This window comes from Bufo gargarizans, chromosome 11, assembly GCF_014858855.1.
Source record: "Bufo gargarizans isolate SCDJY-AF-19 chromosome 11, ASM1485885v1, whole genome shotgun sequence".
Lineage (NCBI taxonomy): Eukaryota > Metazoa > Chordata > Amphibia > Anura > Bufonidae > Bufo > Bufo gargarizans.
This window is the reverse complement of record NC_058090.1, coordinates 85,293,711-85,312,003: the sequence shown is the minus strand read 5'-3', so window position 1 is coordinate 85,312,003 and position 18,293 is coordinate 85,293,711. Positions and strand designations below refer to the sequence as shown.

Below are 18,293 nucleotides of genomic sequence, written 5' to 3'. Positions count from 1 at the left end.
TGTCAGTGTCATTATCCTGTACCCCGAGTGTCAGTGTCATTGTCCTGTAACCCTGAAGTGTCAGTGTCATTATCCTGTACCCCGAGTGTCAGTGTCATTATCCTGTACCCCGAGTGTCGCGTCATTATCCTGTACCCCAGAGTGTCAGTGTCATTATCCTGTACCCCAGTGTCAGTGTCATTATCCTGTACCCCAAGTGTCAGCGTCATTATCCTGTACCCCGAGTGTCAGTGTCCATTATCCTGTACCCCGAGTGTCGTGTCATTATCCTGTACCCCGAGTGTCAGTGTCATTATCCTGTACCCCAGTGTTCAGTGTCCATTATCCTGTACCCCGAGTGTCAGTGTCATTGTCCTGTACCCTGAGTGTCAGTGTCATTATCCTGTACCCCGAGTGTCAGTGCATTATCCTGTACCCCGAGTGTCAGCGTCATTATCCTGTAACCCAAGTGTCAGTGTCCATTATCCTGTACCCCAAGTGTCAGTGTCATTATCCTGTACCCCAAGTGTCAGCGTCATTATCCTGTACCCCGATGTCAGTGTCATTATCCTGTACCCCGAGTGTCATTGTCATTATCCTGTACCCCGAGTGTCAGTGTCATTATCCTGTACCCCAAGTGTCAGTGTCATTATCCTGTACCCCGAGTGTCAGTGTCATTATCCTGTACCCCGAGTGTCAGCGTCATTATCCTGTATCCCAAGTGTCAGTGTCATTATCCTGTACCCCGAGTTGTCAGTGTAATTGATCCTGCACCCCGAGTGTCAGAGTCATTATCCTGTACCCGAGTGTCAGTGTCATTATCCTGTACCCCAAGTGTCAGTGTGTCATTATCCTGTACCCCAAGTGTCAGAGTCATTATCCTGTACCCCCAGTGTCAGTGTCATTATCCTGTACCCCAAGTGTCAGTGTCATTATCCTCTACCCCAAGTGTCAGTGTCATTATCCTGTACCCCGAGTGTCAGTGTCATTATCCTGTACCCCGAGTGTCAGTGTCATTATCCTGTACCCCGAGTGTCAGTGTCATTATCCTGTACCCCGAGTGTCAGTGTCATTATCCTGTACCCCAAGTGTCAGTGTCATTATCCTGTACCCCGAGTGTCAGTGTCATTATCCTGTACCCCAAGTGTCAGTGTCATTATCCTGTACCCCGAGTGTCAGTGTCATTATCCTGTACCCCGAGTGTCAGTGTCATTATCCTGTACCCCGAGTGTCAGTGTCATTATCCTGTACCCCAAGTGTCAGTGTCATTATCCTGTACCCCGAGTGTCAGTGTCATTATCCTGTACCCCAAGTGTCAGTGTCATTATCCTGTACCCCGAGTGTCAGTGTCATTATCCTGTACCCCGAGTGTCAGTGTCATTATCCTGTACCCCAAGTGTCAGTGTCATTATCCTGTACCCCGAGTGTCAGTGTCATTATCCTGTACCCCGAGTGTCAGTGTCATTATCCTGTACCCCAAGTGTCAGTGTCATTATCCTGTACCCCAAGTGTCAGTGTCATTATCCTGTACCCCAAGTGTCAGCGTCATTATCCTGTACCCCAAGTGTCAGTGTCATTATCCTGTACCCCGAGTGTCAGTGTCATTATCCTGTACCCCAAGTGTCAGTGTCATCATCCTGTACCCCGAGTGTCAGTGTCATTATCCTGTACCCCAAGTGTCAGTGTCATCATCCTGTACCCCGAGTGTCAGTGTCATTATCCTGTACCCCAAGTGTCAGTGTCATTATCCTGTACCCCGAGTGTCAGTGTCATTATCCTGTACCCCGAGTGTCAGTGTCATTATCCTGTACCCCGAGTGTCAGTGTAATTATCCTGCACCCCGAGTGTCAGAGTCATTATCCTGTACCCCGAGTGTCAGCGTCATTATCCTGTACCCCAAGTGTCAGTGTGTCATTATCCTGTACCCCAAGTGTCAGTGTGTCATTATCCTGTACCCCAAGTGTCAGCGTCATTATCCTGTACCCCGAGTGTCAGCGTCATTATCCTCTACCCCAAGTGTCAGTGTCATTATCCTGTACCCCAAGTGTCAGTGTCATTATCCTGTACCCCAAGTGTCAGTGTCATTATCCTGTACCCCAAGTGTCAGTGTCATTATCCTGTACCCCGAGTGTCAGTGTCATTATCCTGTACCCCGAGTGTCAGTGTCATTATCCTGTACCCCAAGTGTCAGTGTCATTATCCTGTACCCCAAGTGTCAGTGTCATTATCCTGTACCCCAAGTGTCAGTGTCATTATCCTGTACCCCAAGTGTCAGTGTCATTATCCTGTACCCCGAGTGTCAGTGTCATTGTCCTGTACCCTGAGTGTCAGTGTCATTATCCTGTACCCCGAGTGTCAGTGTCATTATCCTGTACCCCGAGTGTCAGTGTCATTATCCTGTACCCCGAGTGTCAGTGTCATTATCCTGTACCCCGAGTGTCAGTGTCATTATCCTGTACCCCGAGTGTCAGTGTCATTATCCTGTACCCCGAGTGTCAGTGTCATTATCCTGTACCCCGAGTGTCAGTGTCATTATCCTGTACCCCGAGTGTCAGTGTCATTATCCTGTACCCCGAGTGTCAGTGTCATTATCCTGTACCCCGAGTGTCAGTGTCATTATCCTGTACCCCGAGTGTCAGTGTCATTATCCTGTACCCCGAGTGTCAGCGTCACTATCCTGTACCCCGTGTCAGCGTCATTATCCTGTACCCCAAGTGTCAGTGTGTCATTATCCTGTACCCCAAGTGTCAGTGTCATTATCCTGTACCCCAAGTGTCAGCGTCATTATCCTGTACCCCAAATGTCAGTGTCATTATCCTGTACCCCAAGTGTCAGTGTCATTATCCTGTACCCCAAGTGTCAGTGTCATTATCCTGTACCCCGAGTGTCAGTGTCATTATCCTGTACCCCGAGTGTCAGTGTCATTATCCTGCACCCCGAGTGTCAGTGTCATTATCCTGTACCCCGAGTGTCAGTGTCATTATCCTGTACCCCAAGTGTCAGTGTCATTATCCTGTACCCCGAGTGTCAGTGTCATTATCCTGTACCCCGAGTGTCAGTGTCATTATCCTGTACCCCAAGTGTCAGTGTTATTATCCTGTACCCCAAGTATCAGCGTCATTATCCTGTACCCCAAGTGTCAGTGTCATTATCCTACAACCATTATAAAAAGTTAAAGGGGTTACCCCACTAATTAAAAAAAAATTAAACATATAGTAATACACACAGTTTTTAAACTATATCTATGCAAAAATATACTTCTTTACAGTGTAATTTGGCAATTTTTTGGTTCTTATTTACCTGCAGTTTGTTTTTGTTTTTGTTTTTTTTTTGCTTTCCTTTCTGTGGTTGGGCAGCAGCTCATCAAGCAGTTGCCCATCTCCCAGGAAGGGATTGCAGTCAGCTCATGTTACCCCCTTCCGCCAACATCCCCACAATTTCCTTCTCCACTGTCTAGAAAGAGGTATAGCTACTGTATATACAACCCCAGTTCCGAAAAAGTAGAGATGCTGTGTAAAATGTAAGTAAATGTAAAAAACAACAAAATGCAAAGATTTACAAATCTCATAGACCCAAAAATTATTCACAGTAGATCATAGAACACATATTAGATGTTGAAAATAAGACATTTTACCATTTTACTGGAAAATTAATTTAGAACTTGATGGCTGCAACGCATCTCAAAACAGTCGGGATAGGGCCATGTCTAGCATTGTGTAGCATCCCCTATTCTTCTAATAGCAGTCTGTAACCGTCTGGACAGTGTGGAGACCAATTGCTGGAGTTTTTGGAGAGGAATGTTGCCCCATTCTTGATGTAGGATTCTAGTTGCTCAACAGTCCTGTGTCTTCTTTGCTGGAAGTTTTCTATTGGTGAAAGTTCTAGACTGCAGATGGCCAGTTCAGCACCCGGAGTCTTCTTCTGAGAAGCCATGCTGTTGTGATGGATGCAGTGTGTGGTTTAGCATTGTCTTGCTGAAATATGTAAGGTTTTCTCTGAAAGAGACGTTGTGTGAATGTGAGCATATGTTGTCCTAATACCTCTATATACTGTTCAGCATTAATAGCCCCTTTCCAGATGTGTAAGCTGTCCACGCTATAGGAACTAATGCAACCTCATACTATGAGTGTAACACCTGTAGGTAGGGACAGACACAGACAGTGAGCCCTGACCTGCTTGCAGTTTAAGCCCTAGGTAGCAAGACTGCAACTGGTCGACGGTCTCTATGTTACTAAGATGCAGAGACAGACAAACACCAAGAGACAAAAACAGCACACAGGGATAGGTGTACCAAAATGGGTCAGAATCAGTAAGACAACGCAGCCCAAAAATTATAGACAGAGAGTGGTCAAAAGACAAGCCAAGATCAAATACCAGACGGGATGACAGTACAAATCAAGTGAGACAGAGAGTGGTTAAAAGTCAAGCCAAGGTCAAAAGCACAAACAAATCCAAGAACCAGGAACCTAGTTCATGAGCCCAAACAAGACTATCACTGGCACTGGTGTATGGCCAGGAAGGGTTTTAATACAGCACCGAGTCCATGATGAGAATCTGATAGATCAGTGTTCCTCAACTCCAGTCCTCAGGGCCCACCTACGGGTCATGTTTTTAGGATTTCCTTAGTATTCAGCAAGTGATATAATTAGTGTCAATGCCTTAGGACTTACCACAGGTGTTCATTCTGTGGGATATTCTCAAATCCTGACTGGTAGGTGGGCCCTGAGGACTGGAGTTGGGGAACTCTGCGATAGATCATGACTCTCCATTAGTCAGAGACATTAGTACACAGGAATAGAGCAGCTGAGCAATCATCCCACTGCTAGTCTCCTCCAGCATATGCCCACTGTGGGGAGAAACAGAACACTGCATCCTGTTGCTATGGATGCTGCCGAAACCCTCAGGGGGCATGCCTTAGCAAGGCGTCTCTCGCAGTGCGGTTGCGCCAAAGCTAGAGGTCTTGCCGATGGAGCCCAGACAGGTAAGTCTGTGACAATCGGAGATGCAGGATTTTGAACTGTGTGCTAACAACAAGCTGGATGGACACTCTCCTCTTGACACTGCAGGACACGGCTTTAGCCCAGAGAAGACGGTGGCATTTCTGGATCGTGTTGACATATGGCTTCTTCTTTGCCTGATACAGATTTAACTTGCATTTGTGGATTGCACAGCAAATTGTGGTCACAGACGATAAATTCTGGAAGTGCTCTTGAGCTTGTGAGGACTTCTCTCCTTGACCTTTGCTTCTAAGAGACTCTTCCTCTCTAACATGCTTTTATACCCAGTCATGTGACTCAATTGCAAATTGCTTCTCCGGTTCTAAATTTGATTATTTTTTATGAAATAGTAAAATGTCTTACTTTGAACATCTGATATGTCTTCTATTGTGAATAAAATATGGATCTATGAGATTTGCTAATTATTGAAATTTGTTTCTACTCCAAAATAATATGAAGCATGGCACTCACCCTCGGGAATTGGGGCGTATCACAGCGGTGCCAGCCGCCATCATTTATTTATAATTTAGACAGGGCCCCAACTTTTTGGGAATTGGTGTTGTAATATTAGGAACCGAAAAGTAGGGATGTATGAATGGGTGGCTACTGGGCATGTTAGTCCACGGCTGATTGCAGGAGAAGGTGGACCAGAATTTCAGCCGCAGGAGAAACAGCAGAGGGTGGTACCCCAGCCGAAAATGTAATATGTGTAAACAAAAAATATTTTTAGGGCATATATTGCAGTAATTCTTCACATACAGTAACATACCCTGTTCATGGCACAGTCATACTTTTTGTGAAATTACCCTTGATTTGTTATTCTTACTTTTGTTTTAGGAAAAAGCCAAAAAGCTGAAATGACGAGGACAGAGATGACGACAACGGAGTACGCTAAGGTTATAACCCCCTATTTATCCAGTCATGTAAAACATCTAGAAAATGTGAAGCTGATCAGATGGGATTGTAGGTTGTGTCTTGGATTATTTGACTATGTTTATAGTGTTTCCTATGTCCCTTCTGTTGTCCTCCATGAATCTGGGTTTTGGTTATTATGTGGTTACCCGGCCAGGGATGCTTTGAGAGATACCAGAGAATTTCCTGTTAATTACTGAACCATCTTATGACTAGGTGGAAGGCCTTCAAAATCCTTATTATGAGAGTCAAGGAGAGAATCAAGGATCTGCAAGTGTCTACAGCGAGGTCCAGCATGCCAAGGTACGTATGTTATCCAGAAAGCTTCTGGTTCTTATAGGTGAAGTCCCCTGAGTGTGCCAGATATGCCTCCCCAGTTGGGAGGACAATCCTCTCTAGCACCACCTAGAGGCAGCGACCCTGTAAGTGAGCGGCTGACCCAAACAAGAAACACTACAATGTACAATTCCCTTTCCTGGGGAGTAAATCACTGAAAATATGACGCCATTGACTATGATTACAAAAAATGTTGCGTGACAGTGCTGCGACGTGAACGCCACGTGACCCGGCACTTTTTGTTGCGCGATTTATCTATCTCATATCTAGCATCTATCTGATATCTATCTATTTCATATCTATCTATAGTGATGGACGAACATCGGCCGGGATGGTTCGCGAACGTGATCAAATGTTTGCGAACTGCAAGTTCGCAGCGGGCCCTATTCACTTTAATGGCAAAAAACCTTCAGCTCATGTTTGCAGCCAGCACAGACTTACAAATAGTCCCACAACATGGACAGTGACATACCAGAGGGGGATCATTGGCAAAAATTCCCACAAAAAATATGTATTTTAATCAGGGGCCACTTTTATGCGTCTTAAAGGGAAACTCTCAAAAATGTGCCCTGCTGGAGCCTAGAATTTTTTTTATTTCCTATCGGTTGGATGTATACAAATGTGCAGCACTCCACGTTTTTTTTGTATCCTGCAGAGTCTATAAAAAAAATGCATACGTTAACGTAATTTTTTTTTCTACCATGGAACTGTATGGTGAACGGACGCCACTGTACGCCATCAGTCTGAGGCATCTGTTAACGTATACATTTTTGGCAAGCATTAAATGGATGGCAAAAATAGGCAGTGAACCCAGCTCTAGTGTCAGAATAAGCACCAGTACACAGCGGAGCAGCGTGGCGGAGAGGGGAGGCCGCCATGTACTGACAGAGCGCTACCTGGTCCTGGTGGTCAGGGGTGAGGACTGTGCTTCACAAGGATCATTTTCTACAGGGAAATACAGGGCACAGTATAATACACTAGAATCTATATAATATAAAGATATTAGCCCTACCCCCGAATAATAATACAATTAGGTCATCATTTATTATATAGAAATACATCTATGTTAGGTGTATTTCTGACACAGATTGTGGCGCAAAGGTCCTTAGCACCGCAACTTGCATATTTTTCCAGCTCATGCCACTTCTAAAAAATGATGGCGTGGACAGGGAAAGGGACATAGTTATGGCCATCCAGATAATGGATACCACCGCCATACATTGACCGGATAACACCGCTATACCGTGACCGGATAAGAGTATAAGAGGGCATAGTACAGGGAATGACTAGGGGCACTGCACTGGGTGTAGTAAGAGTCACGGGATAAATATGTAACTGTCGGCCAGTACAGGCTCCAAAAATTAGCCAATAGGCATTCACCTGACAGCAAAGAACTTTGAATTCTGTGGTTGGAGGTACATTAGGCGGTCACAAGATAAAAATTTGACTGTCGGCCAGTACAGGCCCCAAAAATTAGGCATTCAACGGACACAAAAGGCCTTTTATGCCGCTGTATTTACCTAAGACAGGGACCATAATTTGTTCTGGGTGGTGACGGTCGGATATTTGTGGGCTGTCATGAGGAAATTCAATCAAACGTGGTCGACTCGTCACAGGTGTTGAATTCCTCTGAGATCCATGCCTTTAATTTTTAGAAATGTGAGGTAGTCCACACTGTCGTGAGCTAGTAGGCGAGTGCGCTTATCGGTCACGATCCCCCCTGCTGCGCTGAACATCCTTTCGGACAGGACACTGGACGAGGGGCAAGCCAACAGTTCCATAGCAAATTGTGCCAGCTCTGGCCACAGGTCAAGCCTGTCCACCCAGTAGTCCAGGGGTTCATCGCTTCTCAGAGCGTCCACATCAGCTGTTAACCCGATGTAGTCGGACGCTTGTCGGTCTAGGCGTTCCCTGAGGCTGGATCCGGAGGACGGCTGTCGATGGGTTGGCTGCAAGAATGATCTCATATCCGAAGTGACCAGCACATCTTTAAATCGCCCTCTTCTTGCATGCGCGGTAGGATTGGTACCCGCACCTGTTTCCCTGTGAGTGGAAATTCCTCTGCCAGCGCCCGCAAAAGCAGAATGCAGCATTTCTCGAAGCAAGGCCTGGAAGTGCTGCATTCTGACAGCCCTCTGTAATGGTGGTAACATTTCCGCCATTTTGTGTTTGTACCGTGGGTCTAAGTACATTGGCACCCAGTACTAGTCCATGCCCTTTATGCTTTTTATACGGGGGTCTGGAGCACTGGAACATAAAGGCCTCCATTTGCACTAAACTGGAAGCGGTGGAGTGGTCTGCCTCCTGCTCATCATCCAGGATAATGTCGTCCTCGTTCTCCTCCCCCCAGCCATGGACAACACCAGGGATCCCAGAAAAGTTTAAAGCCTGCTCTTCTTGCTCCTCCTCCTCCCCCCAGCCACTGTCCTCCTCTGACTCCTCTTCAGACTCCTGTTGACTTGTCTCAGATGGAGTAGCCCCCCCTAGGAATTTGTCCAGCATTGCGACTTGCTCATCTTCCAGCTCCTGCTCCTCGACTGCTTGATCAATGACACAACGCAATGCAGGCTCCAGAAAGAAGGCGTAAGATACGATGTCACTAATGGCCCCCTGGCTGTGACTGACCGGTTTGGTGATCTCATCAAATGGCCGCAGAAGTCTGCATGCGTCGCTCATGAGCAGCCACTTGCATGGTGAAAAAAAAACAAGCTCCCCAGAACCTGCCCTCCCGCAGAGTTCGTACAGGTAGTCGTTAACTGTACGTTTCTGCTGGAGCAGCCTATCAAGCATATACAAGGTGGAGTTCCATCGCGTCAGGCTGTCACAAATCAGACGTCTGACGGGCAGGTGGTGTCACCGCTGAATGTCAGCAAGGTGAGCCATGGCCGTGTAAGATCTTCTAAAATGAGAGATTTTCCTGGCCTGCCGCAAGACGCCCTGGACCCCGGGGTATTTGGCAACGAAACGCTGCACGACTAAGTTCAGGACATGTGCCACGCACGTGTGTCATTTTGCCCTGTTTCAGTGCGCTCAGCAGATTGGCACCTTTGTCACACACCACTTTACTAACTGTCAAATTGAGCGAGGTTAGCCACTGATCGGCCTGTGACTGCAAAGCTGAAAGGAGTGCAGGACCGCTGTGGCTCTTGGCTTCCAGGCACAACAGACAGCACAGCATGGCAACGTCTCACATGGCACGTCGAATAGGTTCTGGGGATCTTGGGGGCGCAGCGGAAGAGGCGATAGCAGCGGAAAAGGAGGAGTCAGCTGAGGAGGACAGGGAGGATGGAGTAGGAGGAGGAGAAGAAGAGGCAGGCCTGCATGAAATCCGTGGCGGTAAAAACAAATCTACACGGGTGCCATGGGTTACATGCTTGACAGCCACCGAGTGGGTAGTAAACGTTATGTACCTTCCCTGCCCGTGTTTGCTAGACCATGTGTCTGTGATCAGCTGTATCTTGGCACCGACACTGTGTGCCAGAGATACATTCATTTGCCGCATATAGCTCTGGGATGCCCTTCTCTGAGAAATATTTCCTTCCGGGGACCTTCCATTGCGGTGTTCCAATGGCCACAAATTTTCTAAAGGCCTCCGAGTCCACCAGTTTATATGGCAGTAGTTGGCTGGCTAGCAGTTCTGACAAGCCAGCGGTCAGTCGTTGGGCAAGAGGGTTATCCGGCGTCATCATCTTTTTTTGCTCGAACATTTGGGGCAAGGAAGCCTGCCTTTTGCGAGATGAATGCGATGACTGCACGGTGGAAGGTGGAGTGAAGGAGAAGAGGCAGGACGGCGAGCTCCGGGAGTGTGGCTTTGTGGGTTCTGACAGTGTTGCTCCCACTTGGCTCGGTAATGGGAAGCCAGGTGCCTTCTTAAGGCGGTCATCCCTAGGTGAGTGTTGGGCTTACTGCGACTTATGCATTGACAGCACAGGCTGCAGATGACAACACTATTGTGAGCAGCGGACACGTTAAAAAAAGCCCACACAGCGGAGCCATGTGCCGGCGTCCTGGGAGCGCCAGATGTGACCGTGCATGGTGGATGGCTCGTTCCAGATACAATAGTAGTCTGGTTTTTGCCTCCTGTGCACTGTGAGTTCTGCCTGCTTCTCCTCCCTATCTGCTTCTCCGTCTATCCCTCTTAACCCCCCTCTTCCTCTCTTGTGGGCACCCCCGTGACGTCCATCGACATGTCATCATCGGATTCGTCACCTTCACCACCACTGACATTAGAGATCTCGGAGTAGGCAGCAACAGCGGGGACTTCTTGGGCTGATCTTGGTACTGTCGTCAGACTGCTGGGTGGCGACGGTTGATACCTTACCTTCTCTTCCTGATCCGATGCCAATAATTCCTCTAACTCGAGTGGAGGGGATATGGTGGTGGTGGTGTCTTTGGGGGTGCACACAGCAGAGAGTGAAGAGGGTGCAGATAGAGAGGATGAGGAGGGTGCAGAAGCGGAAGGCTGAGTAAAACACTCAACCAAGTCTGGTGCGTCCTTTGACGTAATCGCATGCACCTTCTGCAACTTCACACTTAGGCTCCGGCCTGGTGCACCTGCTCGACCCCTACCACCCCTGCGGAATGGCCTGCCTCTTCCTCTGCCTGTCATTTTCAAAATGACCCTGTGACAAAAGTCCCTATAGAAGAGCAGTATTTGTGGAAGAAGGTATGTCACACCCCTGCCTCAATCAGTTTTTTGGGGGGGCAAATGGTAAATCACACCAGTAGAAATGATTAATTCCAATAGCGTTTGGCACTCTGTGTAGCTCTATAATGTACTTTCTATGTTAGAAAGTATATTATAAGTATATTACACCACTCAGTAAGTCACACATATCGATAGCACACCTATACTAGTCCTTAAAAGGACTTTTGTGGCCCTATTAGCTAGCATTTGTCTGTCCCTGCTCCACACAGCAACCTCTCCCTACACTGGCAAAACACTGAATGTAAAATGGTGGCCATATTGGGTTTATTTATACGGTAGGGGGTATGTCCATGTGCTGAAACGTCTCAATTGGCTGTCCTGTACCACCTGATGGATGTGTCATTGGTCAAAGTTCTTCACAATGTAAAAGAATATGGCAGGCGCGAATATCGCCATATATTCGCCCGTTCGGCAAACAGTGAACGAGCAAAGTTCACCTCGAAACGGCTGCCGAGTGACCCGGAAGGCCATCTCTATCTATCTTTCCTAGCTCATATCTATCTATCTATCTATCTATCTATCTATCTATCTAATTATTTATTAAAATCATATCTATCTCTCTATCTATTATAATATAGAAGACATAAGATACAAGTGATAACCAGACTCATTCCTCATATTTCATATTTTTATGTCAGAAAACAACAAATTCTCCCAAAAAGTTGGCAGAGAACAAGGCAAAAACAGGAGAAACAGTTTACAGCGAGGTTTCCTTACCCAAGGTATATGTCACATATCCAGGTGTCCTTGTCCTGTTCTCCAAGTGTCTGTGACGGGTGGTAAGACAACTGGCTGCAGCCGGTGCCTCCCTGTTTGTCCTGTTTTTTAGTATGATACAGAGATGTTTAATTTAAACCCTATCATCCACTTAAGAGCCAAATATGGGCAATTATCTATCTATCTCATATCTATCTATCTATCTCATATCTATCTATCTATCTATCTATCTCATATCTATCTATCTATCTCATATCTATCTATCTATCTATCTATCTATCTCATATCTATCTATCTATCTCATATCTATCTATCTATCTATCTATCTCATATCTATCTATCTATCTATCTATCTCATATCTATCTATCTATCTATCTCATATCTATCTATCTATCTATCATCTATCTATCTATCTATCTATCTATCTCATATCTATCTATCTATCTATCTATCTATCTATCTCATATCTATCTATCTCATATCTATCTATCTATCTATCTATCTATCTATCTATCTATCTCATATCTATATATCTATCTCCTATCTATCTATCTATCTATCTATCTATCTATCTATCTATCTATCTCATATCTATCTATCTATCTCATATCTATCTATCTATCTATCTATCTCATATCTATCTATCTATCTCTTATAATACTGAAGTTAGAAGATACAAGTCATAACCAGAAACATTACCCATGTGTTATTTTTTGTCAGCAAACAAAAAATTCTCAAAAGAAGTTGGCCGAGAAAGAGGCAAATCCAGTAGAAACAGTTTACAGCACGGTCTCATTACCCAAGGTATGTTACATATCCAGGTGTCCTTGTCCTGTTCCCCAAGAGTCTGTATGTCATTGTCCTGTACACTGTGAAGCACATGAGGAAGAAAATAAACTGTGACAATTTTTGGCAAACCGGACACTACAACCCGACACTACTACATGGAAGCCCAACCTAAACTTCTGACACGTTTTATCTCTGAACTGATGAAGCTCTTTACTCCCCTACTGATATTGAAGACTCAGCTCTACATGACTTCTCTTATTTATCCCAAAATGTCTATGTATTTTTTGGGGAAAATATGTTATACCCTGTTTTTCTAATCCGTGTCAGGAAGGGACATGTCTCTTTTTCCATGGCTTCTGGTGGGAAACTACTGGGTTAGCCTCATTTAATGTGATCAGGTCCACAGCATTCAAACTAAAAATCTACGAGAGAAAGGGTCAGACTTGGATTTCTGTCAAATACATGTTGGATTTTCCTATGTGTATTTTTACTGTATGGACATACCCTAAGTAATCTCAAAGCATTTTATCATCATCATTTCAAGTTGACGTCTCAACTCCAAAGATTTGTAATATTCACCTTTTAGTAAAACATATTCATTTCTTTACCAACTCTTTCAGAAGGCCATACATGTGGCGTGGTAAGATGTCTTGAGATTATGAAAATCAAGCAGGAAACACATTGCTAAGAATAGATAGAAAACGGGTTGTGAAAAGTTGCTGTGAGTACAAGATAATCTCAAAACAACGAGAAAATGTAAAAAACTCAACGAGTCAGGGCATTTACACAAAAAGACCTTGCAGAAATAGAAGAAATACAGTAATATACAGTAACGGTTTTATGAATCAAAGTCTAAAGTCACATGTATGTGAGGAGCTGTGTTCGTGGAGACTGGATGGAGACACATAAAGTTCCTAGATCAGTAATGGCTAATCTCCAGCACTCCAGCTGTGGTGAAACTACGACTCCCAGCATGCTCCATTCATTTCTATTGAGTTCTGAGAACAGCCAAGCGAGTGAACATCTTGGCAGTCGTAGTTTTACCACAGCTGGAGTGCCAGAGGTGCCTCCTAGAGGACACTATGTCTGTAATATGGCATCCCATGGAGGATGCCACATTTTCCATATGGTATTCCAGGCAGTATGGCGTCATAGATTGCTTTAAGTAGCTTAGAGCTTTTATGGAACTGTAATAATTCTATGTTTTTAAGCGCTTATACTCTTTGATGAACTTCTAAAATTGGCTCTCCAAAGACCATCTCACCCAGAGATGGTTGGGTCTATTGAAAGAGTCAAGAGGGCTCTTCTGCACTGTTTCTCCCTTTCATTTGAGAGCTATGGAAACAGCCTGGAACAGGCTCCCTATTCTGACCATCTGTTGCCGCTGGATGGCGGTGGACTAGGTTGGATATATCTCAGTCTAGAGATGGGTACCAGAGGTGGTATTAATGTGTCTTAATTTCTGTAAAAGTCACTGATGGCCTATTTTGTATTTTATACAGGCATGATGAGAACATAAAACAGCTTTACGGTATTATCAGATGGTGTCCTATAGACTATGCCTACAGCAATTGTTGCAGAGCCCAGATGAGATGTCTCTACTGAATTCATAATAACCAGGAATGTTTTGGGCAAGTTCTGAAATGTGTCATTTTTCCACCTAAAATGTGCAAGATAGAAGAAGAAAACTGCCTATCCATTCTATCTGTAGGTGGTTATCCTGCAGGCCAGTGTCTGACCTCTCAAAGAGTTTTGACTTCTGATCCAAAAATACTCATCTGTAGGCAGTATATTTTTTTGGTTTGCTCAACAAGGAGAATCTGTACCTATAGTGAGCACCTGGAATATGGAAATGGGACCTCAATTTTTTGACGTTCATATGTTCTTCATGATCAGTATCCGCAAGAAACTTCATCAAGCCTCCAGCCAAAATCCGAATGAACCAAAGCTCTCCTACCAATTGCTCAAACAACCACATGAACAATCATCTGCTACTTACGATTGTTCACATGATCGTCCATTTTCAATATTGTCGGCCCAACAGAACGCCTTTTTCCACAGAGTGAGGTGCTGATGACAAAATAATAATTTTTATGTGCACATAAAGGATGAGCTCATTGACAAACTGGCTCGTTGTCCTCTGGCAGCTAGGACCCTTTATGCAGGGAAATAAGTGGAAACAAGCATTTTAGATTTCATGATGGATCATCTGCCTGTGTAAAAGGTCCATAATATGATGTACATGAGACAATGAGGACCAAAAACAAAGCATTATGGCAAGACTGGAAGGAACTTGGTTGTCAGGTCAGCAAGGTGGCTAGAAGATTGGCCCTGGTTTTGCCTTTTGATCCGCTGCCTCTAGATTTGACTGTGGAGTGTTTCTGACCAAGGACAATCTACACGAAGTTTGGATGTTCTCTTGGATGGGTTTGGGTTGCTCATACATTCAAAACATTCAGACTGGTAGGTTCATAGAGATTGGGCTTATGTAATAAAATTGTCAGCCCCACTGGGGACAGAGACTGATGTGAATGATGACAATCCTAAACAATGACTTGAAAGTTACTTCTCCAAACGGACATTGGCGTTTTGGCACAGTGGTACCAAACCCTGTTTTTTTTTCAGTATAAATTGATTTAAGAAGTTATTATGCGAAGTGTCATGAGACTTCGCAAAGTAATAACTTCATCTCATCGGAGCCAATACATTATAATACTGTACAAGGCTCCTGCTCCGTACAGTATTAGAACAAAGTTTTATGCGAATCGACTTTGGATGTTTCATCCAAAGTCGATTCGCTCATCCCTTAAAATTTGGACAGACCCCAAAATTAACACGGTTTTTGTTAGTTTAACTAAGGTTGGGAAATTCTACAAAACTGTACACCCGAAAACCACAGTCTAAAAATATAACTAAGATGTGATATTGAGATTACCACAGACCTGTGCTACTTCTTGTAACTTACACAGAAGTCTCAAGCAGCAGTCATCAGCTCATCACTGCAGGACCACTGGATGCAGGGGGTTGTTGGGGATGCAGGGGGTTTAACATGAGTTATTGCTGTTTTATATGTTATCACATTCCCTGCTCTTACACAACTTTTTTAAAAGCTTGGATATCCTCTTTAACCCTTATCCTTACTTAAAGGAGCATTCTCCGGATGACAACTTAACACTTATCCACAGGATAGGTGATACGTGTCCGATCAGCGTAGGTCCAACTGTTGAGAGTCCTACTGATTATGGGAATGGGGGTCTCCAAGTCCACTGTGTGAATTGAATGGCAGTGTGCATACTTGACCAATATTCCATTCAAACAGGGGACATAGAACCCTTGTTCTCATGAATGATGTGGGTCCCAGTGGTCAGACTGTAAGGAGTGGAATGGTCCACTTGGGAGGAAGCTTGGACTGTGATATTATGGACACATGTTTGTGTGTGGTTCAAATGAACTTTTTTATTACATTATGTAAGTTTGAAGTGGCTGCTTCTTTAGGACCACCTAGAATCACCAGGCCTAACTAGGACGTGTTATATTTTTCTAACCGAGCAACAGTTGGGGACAGCATACAGAGTACTGTCTGCATCTTATGTGCCCCCATTGAAGCGTATTTTTTGTGGCTCGGATGCTGACCCAAACAACGGTCGTGTGCATGAGCCCTTAATCCGTGGCTGTCCTTAAAGCCAGCATTAGTGGTTTGCCGTACTGATTATACAGTATACTGATAATATCTGGTACAATATCATCCCTTTCAGTTTACGTGTTTTTTATACTAATTATTTTATTAAAGGGGTTTTCCGAGACTTAAATACTGATGACCTATCCTCTGGACAGCTCCTCGCACCTTTACCTAGGCCACAGAAAGCCAGTGCTCAAGGGGCACAAAAATCTGATCGGGACCCTCACTATTTTTTTTATTCATCTTTTACTATTTTTATTATAATCTGTTATGTATGTGCTTTATACTAATTATTTTATTAAACTTTTCCTTTTTTTTTTTATCCATTGGAAAACCTGTTGTACAATGTACAGGTAGCTAAACGGGGACAGTATTTTTAGTCCCAGGACTCTCCCGGCAATCAGACTGGTGGCTGCTATTATAGGGGCAACATTTTAGTGGGAATCCCTTCCCTTGTGATCCCATGATTGCATCATCACGAAGGATAAACAGAGTTCTATCTGGCCCTGGATCATGTGTGGGGGATCGCAAGCCACAAGCACTTGCGATCACAACTTTCTAAGGGACCTTTTACCCTAAATGTGTGCTAATGCATGTTGATCGAAGCTCATTTAAAGGTCCTTTCATACCACCCTATGCAGACTAAACGGGCATATTGTTGACAACACGTCCACTGTTTACATGGAGTGATGTGATGCTGACAAAAGAAGGTTTTTCAAACTGAATGACAGATGCCATGTTTACATGGGGCAATTATCAGGAATGGGAATTTTGGTTTCTGGATCATCTGCTTGTATGAAAGGGTCCTAACTGTCTGGAAATGCTAGGTAACCACAGACGTTTAACACCACAATGAGTAGAAAAGGGTAGGAAGGAGTAAAAATGGAACTCTACTCGAAGCTAACAACTCACTTCTGTATTCTCTGCGGCTACAGACAGGAAGTGTGAAGATAGATGTGACGTGTGTGGAAACATGCACTCCACTAGGCAACTTGTGTGACAACATCTTTCTGTGTAAAAACCGATAGAAATCCACCCAAGACCACAAGTATGGTCAGGCAACTCAAAACTACAGTTCTCACCAGAGGTTGCATTTGCCGAGACACTTCAAACTTTTATAATCTTTAGCATTTTATAATGAAAGATGCACCAACTTTGTATTAATATGGTCTTGTGTCTTCATCTTTCAAGCAAAGTTATGTGTCTCCATGGTAACAGACTACAAACAAACCCTGTGTAGCCTGACCCCTCCATCTGTCCTGTGCTAATGTATGTTGAAAAGAAGCAGAGGACAGATATAAGTCAGTGTACAATTGGAAGATCAGACTACACAGGCTTTGTTTTGTAGTCTGTTGCCATAGAGACGAATAGGTAATTTAAGCAGCTACAGATACCAAACGTGAATATATTTTTAATCTAGGCTCATTACAAAGATACTTTATTTTATTTGAGATGAACGGCAGAATGTTTGCACATGGATGAGGATGTGGACATTCCCACCTGAGAGTAGATGTTCCTTCCTCTTATTTACAGAATTGTGACTAAATGGGTAAAAACTGCCGTGTATAGGGAGGTAAAAAGGATGAGACAGCAATATATATAGATCTATGGAGCTGTATGGAGACTTGGGGACCAAAGCTCTCCATGGCCTCCAAAGTAGATGATTAAGGCCTCAACTTCCTGTCCCTAGTTCATGTAGAATTTAAAATGCTGAAGTGTTTTTCTGAAGATTTTGAGAATTCCTTTTAAGCTCTGTAACTATTCATAATGGGGGTAAAATCTCCTACTGTATATATACACTGTATATATCAAGAGTCCAAAAAGGGTCAAGCGTTTGCTGAAGTAATATCTTCTCCGTTTCGAAAGATGTAAGAAAATATATAAATTTTTCTGCTTTACGCAACAGTCTTGGAAAATTATTTCTTGAGTTTGTACATATATAAAAGGAACAATGTGTCATGTGTCTGTATTAGTTACTGGATTATACATTAGAAAGAGGACCTATTACCAAAAATGCTATGCAATCTGAAAGCACCATGTTACAGAGCAGGAGAAGATGAGCCGATTGATACATATTTTTGTGGGAAAAGATTGAGTATAATTTTTGCATTTACATCTGCAGCCCTGTGAAGGACTATCGGTACAGGGAGAAGGTGCTATCAAAATGGTGTCAGT

At 44.1% G+C, this 18,293-nt stretch overlaps 1 protein-coding gene across 3 annotated transcripts in view; it reads left to right on the top strand.

Annotated features, from left to right (window-relative positions):
• LOC122921720 (SLAM family member 9-like) overlaps positions 1 to 18,016 on the top strand; it is a 48,680-nt gene extending 30,664 nt beyond the window's left edge. For all 3 annotated transcript variants that reach the window (XM_044271911.1, XM_044271912.1, XM_044271910.1), the window contains exons 5-9: positions 5,814 to 5,872; positions 6,105 to 6,191; positions 11,571 to 11,654; positions 12,371 to 12,454; positions 13,942 to 18,016. In XM_044271911.1, coding sequence (XP_044127846.1) covers positions 5,814 to 5,872; positions 6,105 to 6,191; positions 11,571 to 11,654; positions 12,371 to 12,454; positions 13,942 to 13,947 — 320 coding nt within the window. In that variant the 3' untranslated portion in view covers positions 13,948 to 18,016. The remainder of the gene's footprint in view (positions 1 to 5,813; positions 5,873 to 6,104; positions 6,192 to 11,570; positions 11,655 to 12,370; positions 12,455 to 13,941) is intronic.
• Positions 18,017 to 18,293: the final 277 nt, after the last annotated feature.